Here is a 24211-nt window from a genome sequence, read left to right as displayed (position 1 = left end):
TGATGTCGAGACTCATAAGGCGAGCAAAGAGATGAAGTAGGTGTGTCTGGAGCTGTAGACGGCGATGGCGATGGCGGTGAGAACTGAGATCACGCAGGAATCAAGGGTATCATCGCCGGTGCCCTTGAAGATGCCAGTGATCTTGATAAAGGTGGTGAAGAGAGTGGCAATGAACCAGATCTTGGCTCGCTGCGTGAGGCTTATGGATGCCGAGGTTGGAGGATCCATCGCGAAGCAGACGGAGTCCGCGATCGGCGTCGAGAGGGTTGCCTTGGAGAGATGTAGGCTGGCAGATCTTGCGGATGAGTTGTGTTTGGAGTGTTGATGCACAAGAAAAGAGAACGTGGAAGTGCAAGCTGGCAAACGCGCTTCGAGGGGCGCCTTCGGGGGTCCAAGCTTGGCAGTCACATGAAGATCTAATTCTTCACTCATTCCGCGAGTCACGCAATAAGTTTAGGCAGCAGTTGTCGATACATATCTAGGCCGGGATGAGAGAGATGGTCTTCGTTCACGTCTTTGCACGAGCAGTGGGAAATGTTTCTCGAAACTCTGTGCTCATACGGGGATGTGGCAATTTCAATAGTACGTGGAGCACCACATGTGCCAAAAAGAACCAAAGTGCCCGTTCTTTTTGACGCAATACTGCGATGTCCAAGTTCCCTTCTTCAAACAGCAAGGCATTCCATGGTCTCAAGCCTCGCGCTGCAACAGAGCCTCCGCAGCTGCAGATTGTTTCTGCTCACCCAGCGAACGCGACGAATCTTGCCCATTTCCTTCCTCATCCGAATGTCTTTGTCTCTTTGTGTGTTTCATTGCCGCGACAGAGAAATGGGAGTCATATAGCAGAGACCCTTGTTTCATCTGTCCTCCATCGAATCCCCTCACGGACCTGCAACCTGCTTCCCGGCTCCAAAGATTGCCACCACAGAGAATCCCAGGCCTCAATTTGTGACATGCCACCTGAAACATGTAATCCAGAGAACGGCAAAGAGACCGAACATCACGCCGAGAAAGAAGCCGGCGTAGAACCCGATGGCGGCACCAAAGCATAACATGCCCAGGAAGAGGCCTTGCGCACAGGTGTGAATGATACAACCAAGCCATCTCGCTTGACAGTACGGTAGAGTGTGACGAGTGGTGTCTTGGATGTGGCCGGCGCCAGACGCGCCGTGGCCGTCATTGTGGTGGGAATCGCGTGGCGGCTGGTCTGGAGCGGGTGTTTGGCGTAGAACTGCAGATACCGCCGCTCGAGAAGCTCGACATAGTAGACCCGCGGAGTCAATTCCAGCCGGTGAGACTCTGGATTGTGTCTCGTCGTAGCGATTGAGAGGCTGTATGACACGCGTCGGTGGTGGGTGTTGGGTAGCGACGGATTGCTCTTGAGAGGACCGGTGGCCTGGATGAGGGTAGATGCTGTAAGGTGGTGGGGGAAGGTCGAGATACGTGTTTGGAAGAGCGGGGGGGTTGGAGTTGCTTGCCATTGCGGTTCAGGGGCAGCAGTCAATTGATGAGGGCGGTGTCTTGGTTTGGTGTTGGTTGGATGAGGCCGAGCGGGTGGGTTGTTGCTGGTGTTGAGAGATGAGAGCTGGCTGTTGATGTGACTCGACGTGGTGAAGAGAAGAAGAGCAGTCTAGAAAGGGCGAGCTAAAAGCTTGGGCCACGACCATCACATGTCCAGCAACTTCACTCAGTCATCGAGGCCGCCGCCTTGCTGATTTGCGCTGAAGCTCAACTCATACTAAGGATATACATTGAAAGAATTTAAGGTATAAGACGATGAGCGACTTGTTGAAGAGGACAAAAGAGCACTTGATATCAACTTCTTTTTCAAAGGACCTGTAGATCTTGTACATATCATCTCGTGAACTTATCTATTGATCCCAACCTTGGAAGTTTTGTACGTTGCGAGAAGCGCCTAAATTTCACGCAACTCCCGTCCAAGCATCGATCTTCCAAAATCATATCTTCCTCCCTTGCTGTTCCTCACTAAATCTCCTGCGACAGAGACTCCGCATCCAGAACTACCCGGGCGAGAAAAAAAAAGGCAAAAGAACTAGAACCCTTTCGAAGAGTTCTAGAGAAAACCACTTTCGTGAATTTTACTTTTTAATGTGTGTGTCCGCCGGATTCGAACCCGTATACAAGTCAAACGCTTTGCGACTGTGCCATGGGTTTTCTAGAATTTTGTCAGCTGCGTGTCCCTCCCACACCAGTATTTGCTGATGTGGTGATTGAAGTGCATTCTAGATGGATTACATTAGTTAATTCTCTTTTTGGATTTTCTGTCCTTGACGACCTTCCTCAGTACCTGCGCCGGCTCCAGCGCAATCCCTAAACCAAGACACATGATGGTCATACCTAACAGCCCACCTTCGGCGGCACCCCCGACCACGCATGTATGGAAGCGTCATCCCCTCGTCCTGACCGAATTGCTAGCTTTTCCAGCCGTCTTCTGAAGAAAGGTGCAGATGGGTAAAGGTATTTGAACGAGCTGCAAAGCCTTAAATACTATCTACGCGTTTGAAGACTCTCGTCATGCCTTCTTTGGAAACTTGCGCTACTTGCCAGGTGTGTCATCTCCCATTTCCATTGCCTGGTGAAGACCTGTTGGGAAGCCTTCCCGTAAAACCCGCCTTTCTCCCTAGAAGGCATAATGGCTTCAAGTAGAGCGACATTACGTCTGCTATCCGCGTTTCAATCTTCATTCCCCTGACGTCTTCCTTCCCAAAACCCTCGCTCAAACCAACAAACACCACATCGAATCACGCCAGCAGACAAGTCCAAGGCCACATCCTACCCTGTTACCCAAAAACCACTCAAGCCCTCCCTCCCCCTTACGCGCCCTCCCCTTCCCCTCCCCTCCCTCACAACCCCCACAACCTGCCTTCCCAAAATCACCGCCGGCCTCACCATCCCTCCCACCCCCCACCAACAAAACAAGCATCCCCAGAACTCCACCACGAATAAGAGCGACGAGATTGACCAGCGCCGCGAACGTGAGCGCTTCGAAGATCTCGCGGAGGGTCATGCTGTTGGCGGCGAAGGGGGCGGCGAGGGCGGAGAGGTGGGTGCGGGGTTGAGGATTGTGGTGGGGGTTGATCGAGGGGAGGAGTGGGCGGGTGCTGTCGAGGTCGTTTGTAGAGGACATGGTTTCGGCGAAGGTTGGGGCTGGCGCTTGTTTGTTGTGGTTGCGTGGAGGCGCAGGTTGAGTTCGGTGTTGGTTGAACTGTAGTTTTCAAGCTGTAGGGAGAAGGAGTTCTTGTTGGCTGGGAAATGCTTTGGAAGAGATTAGTGTTTGTTTGTGGAAGCCAACTTCGAAGCTGGCGCGGCGGCTCCAGCTGCAGCTTGGCAATCACATGCTTGGAACTCCCGCCGTCCACCACACTACTACTCCCCGAAAGCTTTGAGCTTATATACGCCTCCAACGAGCACATTCAGTCTTCTAGGAAGCCGTCGCCACCGATCGGGATAGAGCAACATTGAAAATCAGAATTGAATAGTGCTGAAGATCTCCTGCTTTCATGGCCGCGTGGAGCAAAGCACGCAAGACGCTTTTCATGACGCTATAACGCAACAAGCCAGTGTTAAGCTTCTTCTGAACGAGCTACACGTCCTGCCCAATGCATAGTACTCGATACATCCCCATCCCTAAGTACCCAAGTTCATCACCTCATCCAAGTCCATTCATCATCCCATTGCCCAAGTTGACGCCCTTCATCCTCTTGGCCAAGTTCATGCTTTGAGCATCGCTGCCGCGCTTAACGGGTCTATCCTTGTAGTCCTCCAGAATCGTCATCATCGTAAGCCAACCTGTATGCAAGAAAGGGATGTCAGTTTTCGTCAGTCCAACAGAAAGCCGACGAGACCAGAGGAGGTAGTTACACAGGGTGTATATGCTACATCTGTGAGAGGATCGTCTCGAGAGTGGCCCAACCTGATGAATGCATGAGCGTGGCGCCCAGAGAAGCGTCATGTGTGATGGCGACTTTGCAGAGTAGCTTCAGCTCGTCCTGTTGATGAAGATGAACTTGTTAGCATGAGTACTAGAGCGGGTGACGGCGAAACTTACGTCGCTCAAGATCCCCAGGTGCTGCACGAAGCAGAGCAAGTGGAAGTCGGATACAGCAATGACACCCTGTGGAGTGTCGAGCGCGACACGGTTGGCGCCAGCTCTGAGCTGCTTCTGCAGATCTCTCGGTTCTTGTAGCTCTCCAAGGGCATCTCGGTTCTCGATGGCGAAGGCGTTGGTAATGAACTTGGGATTCGTCTGGTTCGGGAAGCCGTGTGTGAGGGTGACGAGGAGGTATTCGACGGGAAATGCAGGCTTGGCGTTTTCTTGTACGTTGGCGCCGTACTCGTTGATTCGACGGTAGAAGACTTCGGGGATGTAGCGCTTGCGACCAAGAGCTGCGTTCTCTTCCTCTTCATCCTGCACCAGCATGACTTCCGGCTGAGCAGATGGCTCAACGATCTCTGCGCGGACCATTTCGACTGCCGCGTTGGATGCTTGGTATGCAGAGATTGCGATGTTGCCCGTGTCGTCGCCAGATACAACACACGTCACAAAGTTGCTGCCGAACTTTCCAGTCTCGCTCCATTTCGAGGGCCGTGGGTACTTGGCTTGATACCGAGAAGCGAAGCAGATTTCGAGGGATGCGAGGAAGTAGGAATCGATGTGGCGCTTGCAGACGGCGTTGCCTTGCTCAGGATCGTCCGGCCTAAGGAGGTCTGTGACGATGACACCGACTCGCTGCATGCCTGCCTCTTCTGCCAGCTTGTCTATTGCCGCCTCGTTCTCCCAATCACTCAGCGTGACACCGTCTACCTCATCGACTTGAGGTGGTTCGTAGATGGCTTGAACGACCGCTTTGGTTCCCAGAGGTACCTCTTCATACTGCTCGTAATGACCGTAGAGGAAGCCTATCCGCTGCGCACCACCTTGCCGCCAGAAGTTGAGGAACTTGTCAACAATCTCGAACGTCTCAAACTCCACGTGATCCACCATTCGGTACTCTTGCGGTTGTAGGGAGATGGCAGACGGCTGGCACTTGGTGCAGATCTCGGCAGGGAATGGGCGATGCCCCGAGGGGCAGTTTGGGTTGACGCGGTAGTATGGCTCGCTCAAGGGAGGCATGTAAGAGCTGCCAGATTCGTACTTGTTCTTGCCCTGGTTGACCTTGCGGAGGTACGCGTGGTAGGACATGTGTTTGATCTTCTTCTCTTCCATATAGCTCTGGTCGTATGGCTCGAGTGGCGAACAATACTCGCACATGCCCTTGGGCCCATGTCTGCACAGCTTCTCATCCTTCTTCCGCACAATCTTGCCATCCTGACTGTCTAACCGGTCGTCGAGTGTTGACTGCTTGACCGTCTCCCATGGGTTCTTGACGAGTTCGGGTGCCTTGGGTATCGCGACGCTCGACTGATCTTCTGCTGGTGTGACCTCCTTGCCACTGAGCTTGTTGGCAGCCGCTGAGTGTCCATTGGAGTGTGGTGTGTCCTGCTTGTAGTCAAGGAAGACCATAGTCCCATGTCTGCACCCAATATCAGTATATTTACCCCCATCTTCATCGTCCAAACACTCACGTCAGGCCTATCCGACTGAACGGGACGTTCCTAAGTGCCTCGATGGGTCGGACTTCGGCGCCGTGGGGCTTCGGGGAGATGGTGACGGAGGCGGGGATGACATCCTTGGGGAGCTTCTCGAGAACGTCGGGCAGGATGGTGGCAATCTCCTGGTCCGCGTCGACGGTGAGGCGGAACTGGCCAATACGGCTCTGGAAGCGGAGTATCATGGCGACGAAGCACGTGCGTGGAGGTGGGTGGTTTGCTCTGTGATGGGTGGGCGGCGGGGAGCGGTGAGGTGGAGGGGCGGCGGTAGGGGGAGAGTCGGGGTGATGGTTTATCGGAGGAGGTGTCGGAGGGCCATGCAGGAGCGGTGTTGATGGAGAATGAGGTGTTGGTGTAGGCGGCAGAGGTGATTATGCAAGCTGGTGCTCAAACGCAGAGGCGAGCTTTGGTGAACTGTGAAGCTCGACGTCAGGCGCTAAAGTGAGATAAGCTCGGCGGGCCTTCCCGAGTCCCGCCGCCCAAACTTAGATCGCGCAGGGTCGCTCCATTCAGGTCAGATGTGGACATGTGGCAGCAGCAGTGACGAGAAGGACAGCACCACTCACTCCTTGGCCACGTTCCCTTCACCAACCACCGCTTTCAAACTATACAGCACTCCTGGACTGGACGTTTCATACGAGATTGACTGCGCTGGTCCCTTTCAGCCAGCGCCCCTTGAGCGCATTTCAACATGGATAACAACTCCACCTTCAACTCCTCCTCCAACTCGACCAACGGCACATCAGATGGCTTCCAATTCAACGCCGCGCCGAAGCCCTTCTGGACGAACCTCCTCCTCCCAATCATCTACCTCACAATCCTGATCGGATCCCTCTACACATTCTCACACGTCTACCGCCAGCGCAAGATCACAAAAGCCGCGAGGTTAGAGAACTGGTTCCCGCCGCACCGGCAACGAGATATTTACTTGAGTCTGCTACACATCGATCCGCAAGAGGCGAGTGAAGGAGGGGAGAAGAAGCTGAGCAAGGTGCCTGACTCGGTGTTGAAGGCGGCGCTGTTGAGGAGGGCTGTGGAAGATATTCAGAGGATTGTGGTGCTCAGGAGTTCGAAGCCTGCGTTGCAGACGCTGTTGCAAAGAGGCTCGGTAGGAGATGAGCTGTGGCAGAGGTTCTTGCGCGCGGAAAAGGAGATGGAAGAGGAGGTCAAGGACGTGGTGAATGAAGTGGGTTCGATATGAACAATTTGATGAGAGCTTGACTAACACAGCCCAGGCCAACGCCTTCGCACCCAACTGGGGCCAAACCATCTTCCAATCCGCCAACGAGATCAACCAAAACCGCCTCATCAAGGAGCGCATCGCCGAGCTGCAGTCACAGATCGAGTCTGAGAAGGCATGGTGGGATAAGAAGCGGGCGGGAATCTCGTCCGACTTCATGAAGGAGCTGGAAGACGAGTCAAATGCCAGCAAGGCTGTCGAGGCCGCGATCGCTGCAGCTAAGAAGAGCGGGAGCAGTGACGACGATGCCGTGCTGGTGGAGGGTGGTGGACCGGGGATTGCTCAAGGCGCAGCCAAGAAGAACAAGGCGAAGAAGTAGATGGAAGTGCTGGTGCTGTTACTTAGCGATGCATTTGCGAGGTGTCTTGGGAGTGCGTCAGGCGTTGGAGAGGAACATTCGAGATGGCCTCGCAGTTGCTACATGTATACCACGGATGCTGAAATGCACGCTGTCCCTGGAGACGTTTCGAAATTGTACCGCTGTGGCCACTTTCACATGACAGCGGGCGGAATGCTGACGATCTCAAAGAATTCTCACCGTGAAATTCTTGACGTGTCGCCACGAGTTCAAAGTGTAGTCCATCCTCTCAACGTCGGAGTTGTCTTTACTCCGCAGAGCGAGCAATGTAATGGTCAGCCGGTGCCTCTCGGATAGCAAGTCGGTTCTTCATCAAACGTGACCCGACATCACATGTCCTCCTCTGCCGTACGAAGCCAAGCCCATCTAAATCAATCTCGCCATCTGGACCGGGGACGGCGCGATCGCTCATATATTATGTGTTGAATGCTGACAGTGCACGCGTCACATGATGTTGTGTGGCCCGTGGAGAAAGGCGAAGAAAATTGCGGTGGTGACCGGTTGTCGTCGGCTTTCCGCGTCGCGTCACCTCCAAGGGCAAGCTTTGCCGTGCCCGCAGCAGGAGTTGCAGTGGGAGGAACAGCTGTCGTCCGTACCTGAACGTACGCAGAGAGGTCTGCTGACGACCTCTCGTCTTTACACGCCTTCTTTCGTTCGCCATACTCCATTATTTCTCATCGGATTCCATCGCCGTAGTGTGTGATTCCTTTGACGTACCATCACGGTGGTCCAGGCGGTGTTTCGGACAAAGGCGGGCCAAGTAACCAGCAGAACAAGACGGCCATGTGACCCGTCGTCTCTCCGCTTTTGAAGCAGTTTCCATTACCCTCATTTTGGACCATTTTAGCTAATGGGTCAGCTTTGCATCACGACCCGACCGTGGCACGTGGTGGACGCCCCCTGGCTCGGAGGGCGAGAGCAGCACAACCGTCCTGCATTTCTTGACTAACATCTGCTCCAAGTGGTTTGACGTGCGCTGGATGGAGGTTCTCTTGACTAACATCCCCCCTCGATTGGCTGCGTGGCGACTGGCGAAGGAGTAGCACGTTGGCCTTGGCGCGTCGTCCGGGCCATCACGAAATTTTCTGCTGCAATGGTACGTTGGCTAATAGTGGATCTGGGGTAAGAGAAAAAGCTGGGGAAATAGTGTGTGACAAGGGCAGCAAGTGGTTGCGGGTGCGTTCATCATCATATATGATTCATACATATGTCCGCTCCCTCGCCGCCACGCCCGCCCGCTCCTCTCATCACCGTCACATGCTGGGCAAAGACTAAGAACAGACAAAGAACTCGCCGCCGCTGCTCCTTTCTTATCTACCACCACTCGGAGCTCTTTCTTTGACCCATTTCGCTTTCTCACACTTCCCGCACACTCCACGCTACTGCCGCTACTCACCACTACGCCGACCATATCTCCACCTCACCTCACCTAGTATGCACATCAACGACTTGCCCCACGAGATCCTCTCCGACATTTTGCTGCTCGCCACCAAGGCCAACGAACAGGAAGGCGAGACCTACACCTACGGTCTCAGCCAGGCACCTCTCCCTCTCGAGCGTGCTAAACTCCAGAAGTATGTCCGCGGCCCTGTGACGGCCGAGTCCCTGCGATGGGACGCCACCTCATCCATCCGCCAAGCCTGCTCTCGATGGCATGAATGGGCCCTCTCCTATAACCTAGAGCAAGTCTTCGAGCGCAAGTGGCGAGGGGGCGAGCGATGGGCCAACTTGTCTCACACTCGTCGGAAGATGAGCCTCTACGAACTCATCGACTATCCTTCCGGCCAGGCTGTCTACCGCGACCCCTTTGGCACTCTCAAGGAGACCAACCGAGTGTTCGCGAGCAACCCACATCTTACCAAGCATGTGCGGCGGCTGTGGTTCAACGGCTACTACACGGCCGAGACGGACGAGATGATCCTGTCCATCGTGTCTGAGTGCTCGGAGCTGCAATCCCTTAGTGTGCCATGGACGGTTCTGCGACGAAGCACTGCTGAAGACTGGGTCGATCTGCTGAATGTCAACACTGGCCACGGCTCTGCATTGCAGTCCCTCGAGATGCAAGCTGTCTGCCTTCCCAAGGATCAAGCCGATGCCCTCGAGAAAGATAACTCGCCAAACGCTCTGGCCGATCCAAGAGTCGACTTCAGCGCCTTGAAGCGCCTGAAGGTCTTCGGCAACACCCTGCACAAGCCTGTCTGCGATGAAGACCTCCAACTCATGGCACGCACGGCTACCAACCTCGAAGCTCTCGACTTCACCAACCTCTCCACCATCTCTGTCGCCGGCATGCTGGCGCTGGTCAAAGCCTCTCACGACACATTGCAGGTTCTCGAGCACTCTCCGCGCTCTGACGACGGCTTCTACCATCCATACCCCGGCCACCTCGAGACCAACGAACACATCTGCGAGCTTCTCACCTCTCTTCCTAAGATGCGCGACCTCTCCATCTCTGTCCCCTACATGTGCGCCGACCTCTTCAGCAACACCGAAGTGCAATGGAACGGTGAATGTCAAGTCAGAGCCACCGATCTCTGCGGCTGCGACAGCAACACTCCATCTGGAATCCGCGCCGCCAAACTTCGCAAGGTCTTCGCCGCAGCCCGCGACCTCATCTCCGCTCGTCAGCGTGTCCACCACAAACTCTCCGTGGAGCTCTTCTTCGCTGGATGTATCTTCGAGCCAGAGAAGAACCTCGTCCACGGCGACTTCGTCCTTGCCGAGATTAGAAGCAATGGCCAGTGGCCTCAAGGACGACAGACTAGCACGAAGGGACCCTATGGAACGACGGGTGTGTATGGCAAGGAAGACGACCACAACAACTGGGATGCAGTTTGGGAGGATGAGTACTTGCGGGCGGTTGAGGCGGGATGGATCCAGTTGTGATGGATTTCTACGGCAGCAGACATGATCGCGACACAGAACGCTACGATTTGATGATATGACGAGGCGTGACTTTACGGCCTGATCATTTACGATGACGAAAAAGCGGACAAAAAGTTTTGTATTGAGCGTTCTTGGGCTTTGGGCGATCGAAGCAATGGAGTTTTGGCATGGCGATTCTTCTCTCGGATGTCGATTGTACAATTGGGAAGATATGGGTCAGCATGCATGAATGGTCTGAAACGAGCCATGGTGCCTTAAACGTACTTTCCGTTGAAGCATTAGTATGGGTGGTGTACATACTTGAATAATAGCAATGATGTATCTGCTGCTTGACTTCCATCTCTTACTCTGATATCCTCTATTTGTCCCCTTCTTCGAAGGACTCAGGATTGGTGTAATCCCATCTTCATCTACATCCTCTTTACATGCGAATGCGATACCGAGGGGCAACGACGCCACCACCTCGAAGGATTCACTTCACCTCAACAACCACCTCAGCCGCAGATGACCACCCACATCACCAAGATGCCCAAAAAGAAGAAACTCCCCATCCCCTCCTCAGAAGAACCCCCCCTTCCCCACCCAAGAACAAACCTCACCCCACCCCCCCTCTCCCCCTCCGCCATCATCACCCCCACCGGCACCCTCACGCCCTTCGACCTCGCCCTCGCGACCGACCTCCGCGACCTCTCCCTCGTCACCTTCGACATCCTCAACCACAAAACCCTCACGCCCAGCACCCTCTCCCACCTCGCGCCCGACTTCACCTCCACGACCGAACTCCCCGACCACCCGGCGCAGCACGCCCACGACCGCGACACGCACCTCGCGCACGTCCGCGACTGGATGGCCGACAACCCGGGGTTGTTTTGTAAGGTGCTGAATTGTAGTGTTAGGCTGGGGAATGAAAGAAGGCGGGCGACGGTCTGGTTGACGAATGTGTTGGGGGTTACCGGGGGGAAGGGGGAGGTTAGGCTGAGGAGGGAGAGTGTTAGTATTTTGGAGTGGGAGAAGAGGGGGTTGGGAGAGGAAGAAGGTGGGCATGGGACGGGGAGGAAGGGGTGGATTTGTTATCAGACGAGGAGTTTGAGGGGGAGTGGGTTTTTGACGGATGTTTTGTTTTGATGAGTGGGAGTGGGATGGGGTTTGATGGGGAGGGTGGTGATGGGGAGTGGCGATGGGTGTGGTGCTGTGAGGTCTGACTGGGCTGGTGATGATGCTGATGAATGATTCTGTCCCAATATCTGCGTCTTTCTCGACTGGGCTCATCTCACGGATGGCGACGATTGTCGGGTGTTACGCTACGACATGCTGCAACATCCGATATGCGACCGACGCCCTGGAATGTTGGAGAGTACGAGTCGCCATGGGTGGACGCTCCCAGTGCCCACGCACGCACGTCTTCAAACAGAACAGCAGAGCCCGTCAGTACTCGTGAGGCAACCCCGAACTTCACATGCGAATTCGCCCCCATGGTCCCACGTGAAGCGCAAACTGCCGTCACTTCACTCAATATATGAGCTGCAAGCTATCGGTGTCGCTGAACGTTTTTTACACAACAACAACTCCACCCACTCTTCTCGACTGCACATCTGGATCTGCCCTACCCGCCGCGATATCGGCCCCTCACGCCGTACAAGCACACCAAAGATCCGACCGGCGATGTGACCATGGACAACAACAGCAAGCAAAAGACTGTGGCAGCACGCCGCTCACCTGCCTCTCACCGATCATCTCCAGCCTCGACGGCTCGACCACGTCCCCTCACCAAGAAGCACTTTCCCTTCCTGAAACTGCCACCGGAGCTGAGGGAGCTGGTGTATGAACACCTCCTCGTTCACAAGCTCTTGAAGATTGGTCTCCTCTGCAAGCGAAACGGCAAACCTAAGGCATTCGCGACATCTAACGAAGCCCCCGATTATGGAAATGGTAGGGAAGGGCTCTTTGGGGAATTCGATCCTGCCGTTCTTCGTGTCAGTCGCCTGATCCACAACGAGGCTCTTCCGATCATCTACGGCAAAAATACATTCTTCTTCATCAACTGTATTGCTGTTGATCTCTTTCTGGACTCGATGGTGAACCTTCGGAGCAGCACTGTGAGCCCTGGTATTCAGCATCTTCACCATGTGGTCATCTCAGGTCCCCAACGAGCGAACTTCTTCACTACCATGCGCGACCTTCGTGTTTTGAAGAACTTGAAAACTCTGGCCGTGGAAGTTTTCGATACCGACCTTGTCATCGAACGGAGCGACGACGTTTATCATCCCTGGGACGATGAGAGCGGCCTCGTTGCTGCCGTGACACAATTCATCGATCTCTCCGCATCAGTCGAGGAGCGAAGGCGTCAGGTCGACAAGATCTCGTTCGCCTACAACAACCGTCGGTGTGACAAGGGTAACAAGCTTTCGATCCCAGGTGACGAGGTTCCGGCTAGATGCAAGGCTCTACTTGCAGAGTTTGTCAATGTTACTCTCCATGAGTAGCTGCAGAGTGGCGGCCTCTCTGTGGAGCAGAATGATCAGTTTCTAGAGCGATCCTACCGAGTGGATGAGAATCAATCAGCATCCCCAGTCACCCCGTTCAACAGTCCTACCCAGCAGCTCTACCTGAAACGGCTTGCCAAGATCTATGAGATCGCAGGATATTGTACACAAGCACATCAACCACCAAGCGGCCTCCCTCCTCCTCACGACCTCGGGAGCTTACGGCCACTCTCCATTTTCGAGAAACTCGAAAAGATTGTTAACCTGGCGAGAAGAATTGAGGTAACTCAGAGCTTTCCCTTGGCTTACATCTTAATTGACGAAACTTGCAGTATTTCGAGGACGGAAGGCAGACAATCACGGGCCGAGATGGAACATACAGGCTTTCGACCTAGCCACACGCAACACACAATCATGAACGAAACCCCTTTTCCTTTAACCTGTACTACTCTTCCCACTCCTCCCGTCAAATATTCCCCGCCTGCTCCTCCTCCACATCACCACTCAACACCATCCTCCCACTCGGCAGAAAGAAATACACAAGCCCCCTCCCACCCCTCGCCCTCGGAATATGATGCGTCCCAGCCGCCAGACTCGTCCATCCAGCTCCTTGCCACTTCTCACCTACGGGTAGGCCTTCCAACTCGAAACCTTCATCAACGGGAATCACGCAGTTGATCTCCCCGTAGGAGTGTTTATGGCGAGAATCTTTCGGGGCGATGATCTCGATGGAGTCGAAGTAGACGGCTGTGAGGGAGAAGCAGAGGGTTTCAGAGCAGGGGTTCATGATTTTGCGAGCGCGGAATCGTGGCCGGTCCAGTTCGTGCGTGGCGACCCAGCCTTCGGCGAAGCCTTGTTTTAGGAGCGTGGAGAAGTCGTCGAAGTATGGTGTTCCGGGTCCGTATTTGGTGTTGAGATGTTCTTCCAGGGGCTTTCCGGGTGACCTATGAGTATATCAGCATTGTGTGGACGGTAAGAACAGAGATAGTGCGTACAAGTTCTGGATCCCAGCGAGGAACTCGCATGTCCGAGCCACGAGCTTTTGGGCGGTTGGGTAGGAGTCGACGTTTATGGGGTCTTGTGGTGTTGTTTGCCCGATGTCGTTCTCGTTGTTGTTAAGCATCTTTGTGGTCTTCGCCATCATGTTTCTATTCCGTTGTTGAGCAACAAGCCAGGATGTGCCTACGACTACATACTACCTTCTATGTAGTTGCAACCTTCAATCACTGCCGACAACAAGCAAATACGCACGGAATTTCATCCACTGGGCCCTAACATCAGTATTTTAGAGCATTGCGGACGCTTCGTCCGAATGATTTGGTATGTTTAGGGTCAGGCCTCTAAGTATGCCATGTGTTGTTCTATAAGCGTGCCCATCAATAGGACACCTAGCCAAGAGCCTACGAAGAGTAATCAACGAACATTTCTAATCGGACGAAATACGGACGAACAGCCCCAGCCTTGGCCTACTGTTTCTGATCCTCACACAGCCTCGTCTGCGTACCGGCTCCAATCATGCCGGACACGACATGACTATGGCATTGCAAATCGATGCTGACACTACTTCGATGATGCAGTCCTCGAACAGGCATTGTAATCATGATCTCCTGCGGCCGGTCGGACCTGGGCGAAATCGGTCAGCCATAGCCGAGAGCGGCTGAGCTGTGTGAAGAGCTATCTCGAGCTTTGGCGACTTCACTTCTTGACTGATAGAGCTTGCAATTGCTATAAAGATCGACCTGTGAACACTACATCCAGAACTGAGAGGACAGCCCGTCTAATTCAGCAACAGCGACCCATATCCAGGGGAACCTCAATGACTGGACAAAAGAACCCGAGAATGGCTGCCCCGGCGTCAGCAGATAAACCATCCATCGACTCCATCATTCGCAATCGACATTCAACAAGATCTTTCAGACCCGACCCCGTCCCAAGAACACTCTTGCAGGAATGCCTCCTCCTCGCCCAGCGAGGCGCCGCCTCAAACTCCAACATCCAAAACTGGCGTCTGACGCTCGCCACAGGCCCAGCACGAGAACGCATTGTGAAAGCATTGGTCCACGCATCTCAGACCTCCATACCTCTGGCACATCCTCTGCCGGCGCAGTTCAGGCACCATCGTGACAATCTCGTTCAACAGCTTTACGGTGCACAGGGATACGACGTCATGGGTGAAGAGAAGAGAGATGCCAGGCAAGAAGCCCGAATGAAGAATTACTCGTTCTTCGGAGCCCCGGTCGTGGGAGTTATTAGTATGGACGAGGAATTGAAAGAAGTCGATGCACTGGCCGTGGGACTGTTCATCCAAAATTTCATCTTGCTGCTAAGTGCGAGAAGTTTGGGGAGTTGTTTACAGGTTAGCGTTACTAGTTATCCGGAAGTTTTGAGGAGGGAGTTCAACCTGCCGGATGGGAGGAAGATTTTGTGTGGGATTGCTATAGGGTGGCCTGGTGAGGAGAGGATTAATTCGGTTGTTAGTGAGAGGGAGGCGATTGAGAGGCAGGTGGAGTTTTTGGAGGAGTGAGGGAAGTTTGCAAGGAAGTCGTTGGGGTGTTCGAGCGTTGTATACTGTGGTTTAGTCATCTAAAGAGAAATACATGTCAGACTTTGAGATGAAATGGCAGGAGGTCGCCAAAGGCGCGAGGCGGTCAAATGACTGGGGCACACTTGTAAAATTATCCCCGTGAAGGTTGACCATTCTCTGATTCGTCAACCGGCAGGTGCGTACTTACCTTGAGATTCTCCTTCAGAGGTCTGCCTTCATCAAGACGCTGGATTTGATTTGGAGGTCTGCCTTCCTTCATACGCCCGCCTTCTTTTAGGTGTCTGCTTTTCCTCCAACTCCTTCCTGCCCCCACGACCGACTGTCGTCAATCTCGATGCCCTCTACTTGACTACGATCTTCTGACACACATTAGACATTCACCTTGATATCCCGGCGGTAACATCCTTACGACACAGCTGACCATGGACTACTCAAAGTATCGACCAGAAGATGCCAATCGCCTACGCCAGCATGACCAGCGCATCCAGCTCCTGCGTGAGCAACGGGAACTTGGCCAGCAGATGCTCAAAGAAATGACGGAACGCGACACCTACATGGCCTCGCTCGATGGAAAATCACATAATGTGAGATACTGACCGATCACCACTCTCGCCATGCTCATTATTGTTCGCAGGTGTCAGCGACCAAGGATAGCATCAGACCCGCTAATCGGACAGACAAAATGCACGCAACTCCCGCTTCTGGAGGTCCTCAAAAAGGCAGCTCAAGTCGCCCAAGTGAAGTTGATGGTGGAAATGTGACAGTCGCCTCAGATTCGCGAACAGGATCGCAGAAACGGCGCAGGGTCACGCGCTCCCGGAGTCCTTCTTCAAGTGGCACCGACTACCTTCCCCAGAGGCGAAAGCCGAGAGGACAGCCGGCCAGCAAAAAGTACCCATTGTTCAGTCTCGAGGAACAATAAAGCTCCATCTTGAAGACTGACGACGGAGTCGTCGAGCTCGGTTGTCACTTTTGTGGTGGGAACTTCTTCCGTTCCCAGACAGGTGCTTGGAAATACCTTTCCGGAGTCCAAGGATTGCAAAAGCACATTCATATGAGCCATCCGTACGAGCACGAACTCATCAGGTTCACAAAACAGCCAATGTTCGGATGGGTCGCGGAAAACTGCGTTCGTCAAGTTCTGTCCGAGGAAGAACAAGAAGATGTGAGGCTCGGGCGGTATGAGGTCCGGCAGATCAAGGTCTGTAAACCTTCCGACGATGCCAACAGTGCTGAGGTGGAAGAACAATGAGGTTGAAAGGTATTTCCACATCATTCAAGACAACATGGATATCGATTGCTGAACATAGATGGTGGCTTTTTAATGGCTGAGGATGCGTACATCGTTTCAGGGAACTACTCATGGAGTTCTTTCTGCAGCGACACCGTGGCTTGAATGGGCAGAAGTCATCTGTGGGGAAACGATACCGTGAGGCTTTTAAACAAGGTAGCACACGTTCACGATAGGACAAGGCGGCAAGAAGCGAGCAATTGTTTGAGTAGTCCGTGAGCAATACAAATGTTGAAACGCGGCAAAATTGATTTTTCGTTTTCCCAATACCCATGTTGTCACCTCATCAGGTGAGACTGCCAGGTAACAGATCATACCTGGCAGTCGTTGACAATCAATGCCTTCCTGAGTACCCTTCGGTGAGCGTGGGCAGACATGAAGTGAGGCTAGTCCGGCTGATCTGCTCTCTTGAGGCGAGCTTTCACATGGAAATTCGAACACTAGCGCGGGGCACGGTCCGGGCCAAAAACTACTTGGGTGCGGCCTGTTCACTTGTCTTTCAACATTCATTCAACCACCCACTTCACATACCCACCCAGATCGAAATCACGTCAAACCTCAACACCGAAAGCTGTCCAGAACAATCAATTACCACTGCCTGCCTCTACAACAACTTCATCGGCCACTTCGACAGCATCATCACACATCTTCTAAATTAGCCCCTTGAGCACATCGGCACGCATCGAACAACATGAGCAATCTCACGGGCCACCCCATAAACCTTCGCCAAACGAAGCAGTACACTGAGAGAATACCAGCTGCGGGACATGGTCAAGAGAGCGTTCAAGCCGCCCAGGAATTACGAAACATGAAGCGCCGAAACAGCACAGTGACAGATCGGCCGATCAAATTTCAATGTCGAGTAAGTGAGATGGAAGAATTGTTTCGCAATGCAGAAGCTAATCAATAATGTAGATGATGTTGCAACCTCAACCTCGCTGAACTGCTCCCGGTCCCCTAGGCGGGATGCCACAGTCGCAGCCGACAATTCCGAATGGCCAGTTCTACGGTGGTGCCAGAGCAAATGGTGGGCAGGCAGCCGTCGTTCGGCGACCATTCAGTCCAGCCACTCAATACGGAAACCGTGGGCCAGAAAACATCTTTGCTCAATATCCGAACTTGCAGCAAACTGTTCGTTCCCCACTCCTCCAGATTTTGTAATGTAGCTAATACGTGAAACAGATACCTAATGCCAACTTGCGTACGCAGATGCTTAAAAGTATCGGGATGAATAGACCCACCCAGGGGCTGCAGCAGCGACAGCAGCCGGTAAGTCTATACCTCCTGTTTACCTTTCTCTTCTGCCGACTAACACTTTATTTCCAGATGCCGAGAGGCCAGGTCAGTATATTCAGAGTGGCCTCGGGTGAAGCTGCAGCCCCCAGCCGTGGCATGCTAAACGGAAAGTCTGGCAATCCAGTAAGTAAACGATATGGATTCCTGAATGTTAGCTGCTCTAACAAATGTCACAGGAACCAAATGAGAACATCAAGACTGATAACCCTGTCATACCGGTCAGCTTGAACACTAGCAGAGACGAGGCGCCTGGAGCAGTGGAACAGAATGCGCCGAGGCAACAACAGGATGGCGAGCATGTCAGTTCGAGGAGCAGCTCTCCCGGACGCTCCCAAGCATCCGGAACCTCACAAGATGATACTGCACGAACCTTACAAGACAATACTGCACAATCCGCACAAGACAGTACTGCGCAAGCTGTACAAGACGATCCCGCACAAGCCGAAAAAGACGATCCCGCACAAGCCGAACAAGACGATCCCGCATAAGCCGTACCAGACGATCCCGCGGACTCTGATTACGATTGTGAATGCGACGGGGATGTGAAGGGACAGATCAAGGACCCTGTTGAAGAGATGTGGGAAGAGATGTTGGAAGAGGCGTGGGAAGAGTCCGGTGAAAAGCTGGAGTTCGACATCTACAAGAGGACTCGCCATCAGGAGAGACTCCGACTCCGCCCAGAACAGGTCCGTTGACGAAGACTCCTGCGAGAGCGATTTTGGAATCGTAGGGCGGTCAATCATACCGCAAGTCGCAAAGTGCAGGTCTCGGTCAGGGCGGCCCAGCAAAGGGAATGAATCACGGTGTACGACTAGCAACCAGCGAAAGCTCTCACAGGTGACCATATGAATGTAGCATAAAAAGTTTTGAGTTCAGATAATCTGCCTACTTATTTTGGAGTCACCAGTCCCGGCCTCATCACATTGAGATTTACTCGTTGACTAAGACTCAATTTGAAGAGCCTGTTTTCCTTGCGAGTGAATTGTCACATGTGAATTGCCTTACGTGGACTAGCGCTGAAGCAGCTAAAGATTCTACCCATGAATAGATTGTTCGTCTTCATCCTCGAATTTTCTTTCTCTTCCAACTTGCTAACTTGCACCTAAGAGGTTGAGGCCACCACCTGCCACGCCCGCACTCTCCACCTCTTCATCTTCCCAATTCGCTGTCCCTTCGTTACCATGGGTCAACAGCAGGAGCAGATACAAGATCTGCGCAAGCAGATGGGTCGCGTCATTGCAGCGTTCTGGATGTCGAAGGACGACGAGCAACGCGACCAGCTCCTAGAGCAGAAGAGAGAAATTCAGCAGCAGATCAAGGCGCTCGTTAGAGGCGGAGAGTCAACTCAAGTCGAGGTAAGATGGGCATCAGCTCCACGGCCTGCCTATATGCTCACGTAACGCAGACGTCTAGCCAGCAAAACAAAACCTCGGACGCACCTACCGCGGCGACCACTGCACCAAGCAACGCCAAGCCAGAGGAGGTTGAGAAGCAGGACAGCGAAGTGAGTCGTCGAACTAACTAACCGTATCGTCACAACAACTAACACTACTCACTACAGACGACGTCGCAGGAATCTGCTACCACCAAAACCGCCGCGGATGTAGCTAGCTCGCAGACCGGCCAGCCGAAGAAGCGCGTGAGTCGCTTGGAGAGAGAAGCTGCAAAATTGGTGGCCACGTCTGGAAATAGCGAAGAGATGGATAATGCACCACGGAAGCGCGTCCAAATGGGTTCATACGCGGTTAAGGACCCGGAGCCTAAGAAGAGGCGACGGAATCCTAAGCAGGGCAGCCCCTGAAGGCCGAGCTAGGAGAAGGAAAGATCATTATTTTGAAGGATTGGCGACAGATCGCGCGAATTGCGACAAGATACCAATGAGGAGCGTCGGCCGAAAGAATAGACGTGAGATCCTTGAGTCAGAGAAGACTTGACACCAAGAGATCGTGAAGTTCGAAGGGTTTGATCCAAGCGTTCTGTACATAGACCTCGTAGTTTATAGCAGGAAGAATGCAAGAGAGACGCGTACATGGTGCTCTGAAGACCTGGCCTTTGTCCTCCAAATTCATTATTCACTTCAGAACGTGATGGAATTACATCTCATTCACATGCAGTCATTCACTCCGTCCGAGCGTCACCGAAGGCGCGCTGCAGGCCGCGCTAATGCAGGCCCGCACCAAAGTTAACAAATACCTTCCTTCTTGCGAAAGTTCTCTCTTCCTCACAACATCACATCACACTCGAGGTCACTCAACATGGAGGGCAGAACCTCTTCACCACACGCACCAACACCTCCAACCATGTTGACCTAATGGAGGCTCTCCATCGCCAGCAAGGCTTGCTAGATGAAGAGCAAGAGCTTGTCCGCGAGCAGCGCAAGCTTGTTCGTCAGAAGCAGGAGCTTAACCAGCGCATTATCGAAGAGATGGGAAGAAGAGGAGAAGGAGCAGATTCCCGCGGTCAGACGCATGTGCCCTCATCAACCACCCTCACTCCCATCGACGGCCCGCCTGCGCAAGTTCAAATCCCACGACAAAGTGCAATCGGCAAGAAGAATGTCGAGCACAGTGCGACGGGCCTCGCAGCACCTCCCGCTCCCGCGATAGGCAGCAAGGTCACTTCATTAACTGCTTTCGGTCCTCCACCAACAACAAACTCAAACAACCCCAAGGGGCCAAGCCAACAAAACACCTACGCAAGATACGACGATCAGTATCCCACACTCGCTGCGATCGACGACGGCGTTTTCGAGCTCGCCTGCTACTTCTGCATGGGCAACCACTTCCGCAAAGGCAAAGGCAAAGGTCCATTGCAGCCAATTCAAGGCGTCCGCGGCATGCACACGCACATTAACTCATGTCACGAAGGAGAGCAAGCACACGACAATACGCCTCGAGGCTACGAGTGGGTGGCGAGGAACTGTGTTGACAAACGTCTGTCGAAGGCGGATCTCAAGGCGGCGGGAAACAGGGAGTATGTGACTCGCGAGGTTGTGGAGGTCTCGTACCGGACTGCTGCCTGAATGTCACTCCTCCTTGGTTGTGGTTGACAGATGTGGCAAGGCAACGCGTGCAGGAGGTACTTTTCGCAAGAGTTGTCTGTCGAAGCACAGAAGATGCTGCACTTTCGCTGGGCTGGTTGTTCTCGACCATCTGACCCAAAGAGTCAGCAGCAGCCAATATGGAAGACAGCTCCAAGTTAGGGGTCTCCATAGCTGTGTTTCAATAAGAGCCTGTCTCTATGCCGTCATCCAACCCGCAGTATTGCATTGTCGTGCAAATCTGCGCCGCTTCGTTGTCGCCTTCTCGCTAATCTCCAAATTTTGTCCGTAGCGAGTTCGGTCGAGCTGAGCAGGTCCCAGTTCCCATCATGAAGACAGCCACCGTGAGAAGTGAAGTGAAGTGAAGTGAAGTGCTAGAGGTGCATCGCAACTTCCATTTCCAGCTGTTCTGCAGGCGAGACAAACCTGGCGCTAGCGAGACTAGCGGCAAACACAAACACAAAGCCCTCTTTTCCTCCGACTTGCTTCCATCCACCCACACCGACATCAGACAGCGCCGGATTTGTCGCAACACTTGAATGCGCCATGTCGCTCCAAGACGGCGAGGCACGCAAGCGTCGGCTCCTGGAGCGCAAGCAGCTGTTGAGGGAGCAGCAAGCGATCAACAAGCAGATGCTCGCCATCTTCGACGAAGAAGATGAGCGGTCCGTCAGCGCCATCACAGCAGCACCGCCGCTCTCCACAAGCTGATGGTACACAGCAGCAGGTATGTTACTCCATGACGGATTTGTGGTGTATGAGCTGACCTTGCAGCAGGAGACCCCCTTGAGCCAGCAAGACGCCCTCGCGACTTTCGCCACGCACCCACCAAGTCGTCGCACATCCGAAGCCAACATGCAGACCCTTCGCCAGTAAATGGTCAACAGCACCAACGACGTCGCCTTCACCGGGCCCTTGACGCAGGCGGCGAAGAAGCGCAAGAAGCGGCCGTCGCAGAGTCGCCACGTGCTGTCTTCCGACAGTGAGGACGACAAACCACTGTTGCCCATGCGAAATAAGAGGGAAACACGGGTTCCACAGACCGACATCGACGACATAATGCCGACCATCACGGCACTTCCCCTCATGGAATCTCCTCTCATGGAACCTCCTTCGACTGCACCTCCTTCCACAGCTGCCCGCAAGGCCTACAAGGCCCCGGCTGACAAGTACCCGATCTATCACCGTACCCCGGACAATCAGTACGACATGATTGTTGTTGTCGGTGATCATGTGGTCGAGCTATCCTGCTGCTTTTGCGGCGGCAATCATTCCAGGCATTGCGGCGGATGGAAGGCTATGGTTGGTGTCCATGGCGTGCAAAAGCATATCCAACTCAGCCACAAGGACGATGAGTCCGAGGACAAGGACAAGCGAGCATTCGACTGGGTTACGAGAAACTGTGTTCGGAGGATTTTGCTCAAGTCGGACATGGAAGATGTGCGAAATGGAACGTACGTCGTCGAGGAGGTCCACGTTCGCACGCTCGGTCGGCAGAGATGAAAGTGACTGTTACTGTATGGCATGGAGAGAAATGACTATGCGTTACGCATTGCCATCTCGAAGCTGGGAACCTCGATGCGGACAGAAGCGATTGGTGGTGATCAGGGCGGCAACTCTTGCTGTTGGAATCTTCTTATAGACAATGATGAATGAGGGCGATTGAAATGAACTCCGTAAAGCAATGTTTCATGCTCCTGCTGGTGCAGACTACCTGATCTTGTACAAGCACGGCTTCAACACCTTGCCCTCATCATCAGTCGACACATCGTCCGGATCCTTTTCGTCCAAGAACTTGGCCTTCGGCTTCCTGAACCTCTCGACCGGCTTCCTCTCTCCATCCTTCTCAGCATTCTTTCCCTTCACCGGTTGCGCCGCTTTCACAAACTCCATCTTCACAAACATCTTGTTGCTCAAATCGATGCTCTTCTCACCATCCTTCAGCAGGAACCCTCTCCTCCTCAGCACATCGACAAAGCCGGATACATCGGTCTCTTGGTTCTGCGTCTCAACACCATCGACCTCGACTGCCAGCGCCTCTTGTTCGTTGACGTCGGCTGCATCCCGCTGCTTCGCCTCCTGCGCCTTCTTCAAAGCAGCCAACTTCCTCTTCCCACCCACACTATGCTCGACGACTTTCGGCTTGCCACCGCCAACCCGCCCAAAACGAGACTTGATCTCACTGACCCACAATTCGCCTTTCCAGTGCAGGATACGGTAGGCTTCTTCGATGAAGGAGATCCAGTTGGTGCCCATGAGTGCGAGGCAGAAGATTGCGACGTCGACGCTGCCATCCACGGCGGGGACGTTGGAGATGTCGGCTTTGGTGACAAGCGGGGAGGGTGAGTGGAGGTCGTAGGAGAGGACTTTGACTTGGAGGTTCTGGAGGGAGTTGGTCGACTTGAGGGTGTGTGCCAGACGAGCGTCGCCGCATCCGAGGTCGGCGATTGTGCAGGTACCGTGTGTTCGAGGAAGGGCGGGAATGGTAGCATCGTCTTTCGAATCGGCTGTATTCGATCGCTTCTTGTCCTTGAAGGCTTTCTTCTGCGAATGTAGCCGTACTTTCCCTCGCGACTGAATCGTGGAGATGAAGTTGTCGACGGGGTTCTCAGGCCAGACAGCGACCTGTTGGCGGAAGCCTGAATGATAATCTTCGAACATTTCGGGATTCTGGTCGAAGAGGTCCAGGGCTTTGGACGATGGCTCGGTATACAGGGTCTGATTGAGATGTCGAAAGCGGGCTGAGATGAGCTTCTGTCGCATCGCGGATTGCATGGGCGTGAGCTTTGTGCCGGATGGGAGGGCAGGTACCGGTGGAGGTGCTGCGACTTGGGTGTCTTTGACTTTCATTGCCCCGTCCTGTGCTGGTGGCTGCTGGCCCGACCGCTTCTTCTCCCTATTCTTCTCTTTTCGCTCTTTCTTTCTTTCCTTCATCTCCTTCTTCTGCTTGTCCTCGTCTGTAGCTCCCAGTTCCGCGTGATCTTGTGAATTCTTCTTTTCCACTTTTGCCTTTCCCTCATCTTTCCCAGCTCCTGCGCCTCTGCCCCCCTGTTCCACTTTCTGCTTCTTCTGCTTCTTCTGCCCCTGCTTCGACTTCACCGGCTCCTTGCCCTCAATATGTTGATCCCACAGCTTGCCCACATCTTCGTCCTGCGCCGCTCCTACATCTCCTCGCTTCCTCTTCTTTCCCTGCTTCTTCTCCCCATTTCGGTCTGTCTTCGCTGCAGATTTGACCACCTCCGTCTGAGGCTTCAGCGAGCTTGCATCGACGTTCCAGCCCTTCACTGCGAACATTGTGGGAGATATTTTTTGGACTTGGAGTTTGTCGCGAAATTTGAGGTGAATGTTAAAAGGTTTCCGAATGGCGGCAGGTCTGCCGAGATCTTGATGCCTCAGGCAGACTTCCCGAAATGCCTTCCCCTTTGGGCTGCTCGCTCAGCTTCTCTTTCGCGTCACAAACCC

The 24211-nt window shown here is 53.6% G+C and overlaps 14 protein-coding genes across 14 annotated transcripts; 10 read left to right on the top strand and 4 right to left on the bottom strand.

Moving 5' to 3' along the window:
- Positions 1–12: 12 nt before the first annotated feature.
- On the bottom strand, positions 13–3148 carry M409DRAFT_25188 (uncharacterized protein; the record flags this gene model as incomplete). The annotated part of the gene is made up of 2 exons (XM_033807577.1): positions 13–270; positions 2798–3148. The coding sequence occupies 2 exons, from the start codon at positions 3146–3148 to the stop codon at positions 13–15; spliced, it is 609 nt and encodes a 202-aa protein (XP_033665198.1).
- Positions 3149–3896: 748 nt separating this feature from the next.
- Positions 3897–5795, bottom strand: M409DRAFT_56590 (uncharacterized protein; the record flags this gene model as incomplete). Its single annotated transcript, XM_033813339.1, has 3 exons — positions 3897–4010; positions 4070–5534; positions 5587–5795. 3 exons carry the CDS (start codon positions 5793–5795, stop codon positions 3897–3899), a joined length of 1788 nt encoding a protein of 595 aa, XP_033665197.1.
- A 506-nt stretch (positions 5796–6301) lies between these two features.
- On the top strand, positions 6302–7169 carry M409DRAFT_25186 (uncharacterized protein; the record flags this gene model as incomplete). The annotated part of the gene is made up of 2 exons (XM_033807576.1): positions 6302–6796; positions 6846–7169. 2 exons carry the CDS (start codon positions 6302–6304, stop codon positions 7167–7169), a joined length of 819 nt encoding a protein of 272 aa, XP_033665196.1.
- A 1473-nt stretch (positions 7170–8642) lies between these two features.
- On the top strand, positions 8643–10094 carry M409DRAFT_67856 (uncharacterized protein; the record flags this gene model as incomplete). Its single annotated transcript, XM_033817586.1, has 1 exon — positions 8643–10094. One exon carries the CDS (start codon positions 8643–8645, stop codon positions 10092–10094), a length of 1452 nt encoding a protein of 483 aa, XP_033665195.1.
- A 525-nt stretch (positions 10095–10619) lies between these two features.
- M409DRAFT_25184 (uncharacterized protein) lies at positions 10620–11219 on the top strand (the record flags this gene model as incomplete). Its single annotated transcript, XM_033807575.1, has 1 exon — positions 10620–11219. One exon carries the CDS (start codon positions 10620–10622, stop codon positions 11217–11219), a length of 600 nt encoding a protein of 199 aa, XP_033665194.1.
- Positions 11220–11764: 545 nt separating this feature from the next.
- M409DRAFT_25183 (uncharacterized protein) lies at positions 11765–12577 on the top strand (the record flags this gene model as incomplete). The annotated part of the gene is made up of 1 exon (XM_033807574.1): positions 11765–12577. One exon carries the CDS (start codon positions 11765–11767, stop codon positions 12575–12577), a length of 813 nt encoding a protein of 270 aa, XP_033665193.1.
- A 466-nt stretch (positions 12578–13043) lies between these two features.
- M409DRAFT_56585 (uncharacterized protein) lies at positions 13044–13718 on the bottom strand (the record flags this gene model as incomplete). Its single annotated transcript, XM_033813338.1, has 2 exons — positions 13044–13521; positions 13573–13718. 2 exons carry the CDS (start codon positions 13716–13718, stop codon positions 13044–13046), a joined length of 624 nt encoding a protein of 207 aa, XP_033665192.1.
- A 699-nt stretch (positions 13719–14417) lies between these two features.
- On the top strand, positions 14418–15101 carry M409DRAFT_25181 (uncharacterized protein; the record flags this gene model as incomplete). Its single annotated transcript, XM_033807573.1, has 1 exon — positions 14418–15101. The coding sequence occupies one exon, from the start codon at positions 14418–14420 to the stop codon at positions 15099–15101; it is 684 nt and encodes a 227-aa protein (XP_033665191.1).
- A 2003-nt stretch (positions 15102–17104) lies between these two features.
- M409DRAFT_56583 (uncharacterized protein) lies at positions 17105–18197 on the top strand (the record flags this gene model as incomplete). The annotated part of the gene is made up of 5 exons (XM_033813337.1): positions 17105–17279; positions 17375–17544; positions 17596–17682; positions 17740–17832; positions 17886–18197. The coding sequence occupies 5 exons, from the start codon at positions 17105–17107 to the stop codon at positions 18195–18197; spliced, it is 837 nt and encodes a 278-aa protein (XP_033665190.1).
- A 693-nt stretch (positions 18198–18890) lies between these two features.
- On the top strand, positions 18891–19510 carry M409DRAFT_56582 (uncharacterized protein; the record flags this gene model as incomplete). Its single annotated transcript, XM_033813336.1, has 3 exons — positions 18891–19064; positions 19115–19213; positions 19271–19510. 3 exons carry the CDS (start codon positions 18891–18893, stop codon positions 19508–19510), a joined length of 513 nt encoding a protein of 170 aa, XP_033665189.1.
- A 510-nt stretch (positions 19511–20020) lies between these two features.
- Positions 20021–20731, top strand: M409DRAFT_25178 (uncharacterized protein; the record flags this gene model as incomplete). Its single annotated transcript, XM_033807572.1, has 1 exon — positions 20021–20731. One exon carries the CDS (start codon positions 20021–20023, stop codon positions 20729–20731), a length of 711 nt encoding a protein of 236 aa, XP_033665188.1.
- A 564-nt stretch (positions 20732–21295) lies between these two features.
- M409DRAFT_25177 (uncharacterized protein) lies at positions 21296–21625 on the top strand (the record flags this gene model as incomplete). Its single annotated transcript, XM_033807571.1, has 3 exons — positions 21296–21418; positions 21471–21476; positions 21527–21625. The coding sequence occupies 3 exons, from the start codon at positions 21296–21298 to the stop codon at positions 21623–21625; spliced, it is 228 nt and encodes a 75-aa protein (XP_033665187.1).
- Positions 21626–21808: 183 nt separating this feature from the next.
- Positions 21809–22252, top strand: M409DRAFT_25176 (uncharacterized protein; the record flags this gene model as incomplete). The annotated part of the gene is made up of 1 exon (XM_033807570.1): positions 21809–22252. The coding sequence occupies one exon, from the start codon at positions 21809–21811 to the stop codon at positions 22250–22252; it is 444 nt and encodes a 147-aa protein (XP_033665186.1).
- Positions 22253–22459: 207 nt separating this feature from the next.
- Positions 22460–24043, bottom strand: M409DRAFT_25175 (uncharacterized protein; the record flags this gene model as incomplete). The annotated part of the gene is made up of 1 exon (XM_033807569.1): positions 22460–24043. The coding sequence occupies one exon, from the start codon at positions 24041–24043 to the stop codon at positions 22460–22462; it is 1584 nt and encodes a 527-aa protein (XP_033665185.1).
- Positions 24044–24211: the final 168 nt, after the last annotated feature.

This window comes from Zasmidium cellare (assembly GCF_010093935.1).
Source record: "Zasmidium cellare ATCC 36951 unplaced genomic scaffold M409scaffold_26, whole genome shotgun sequence".
NCBI lineage: Eukaryota > Fungi > Ascomycota > Dothideomycetes > Mycosphaerellales > Mycosphaerellaceae > Zasmidium > Zasmidium cellare.
Note: the sequence above shows the minus strand (reverse complement) of the source record. Positions and strands in the feature narration are given on the sequence as shown.